This window comes from Penaeus monodon, chromosome 29, assembly GCF_015228065.2.
Source record: "Penaeus monodon isolate SGIC_2016 chromosome 29, NSTDA_Pmon_1, whole genome shotgun sequence".
NCBI lineage: Eukaryota > Metazoa > Arthropoda > Malacostraca > Decapoda > Penaeidae > Penaeus > Penaeus monodon.
The window spans coordinates 37,291,308-37,291,959 of NC_051414.1; the positions used below are offsets into that span (position 1 = coordinate 37,291,308).

Here is a 652-nt window from a genome sequence, read left to right on the forward strand (position 1 = left end):
GAGAGACGAAACCCCGACTCACTAAACAGCCTCCTCGTCGAGCGTGTTCTTATCCGTCACCAATAAATTCCCGACATCAAATTCCAAGTCTATTTCTCTATTAACTTCTATGGATTTTAATTCCTGGCTCGCTTTGGTGATGATTTCCTTGACTTTCGAGAGCCGAGCGAGCTGGTCCTCCGTCGCAGCCATGTTTGTGTTGTTTACATCGGCCACGTGAGAAACAAGTGAAGGACGAGATGCGCTACAGATTTTTGTTTTATATTTATCTATTATATTTTGTGTGTTTTATGTGTATATTATATGGAGGAGTTGTGTTGAATGTTTTTATTTATTCTAGATGTTACTATAGGTGATTTTTGTCCGGAAGAGAAAGAAGTGACGTGTTAGCGTGCGCAGTTCTTTTATACATATATTCTAGCAGGTTTTCTGTGTATATTCAATATTTGTTTTTCTTAATTATTTTTTATCTTTTTAGAGATGCTAGATCATGAAGATTCTAATAGATCGTGAAATTATGCCACTATGCGCGCGCGTTATTTTTTAATGCTTATGCCGTCAATTATCTCAAATTTCCATCAAAATTAAGTGAACTGCATTCACATACGATATAATTTCTGACGTTAATTGGTGTAATGTGTGAACGACCGGA

At 36.8% G+C, this 652-nt stretch overlaps 1 protein-coding gene across 1 annotated transcript in view; it reads right to left on the reverse strand.

Moving 5' to 3' along the window:
- Positions 1-214, reverse strand: part of LOC119592222 (ribosome biogenesis regulatory protein homolog) — a gene marked incomplete at its 3' end in the record, with an annotated part of 5,851 nt that extends 5,637 nt beyond the window's left edge. Inside the window, 1 exon segment of the mRNA XM_037941053.1 lies at positions 23-214. Coding sequence (XP_037796981.1) covers positions 23-192 — 170 coding nt within the window.
- Positions 215-652: the final 438 nt, after the last annotated feature.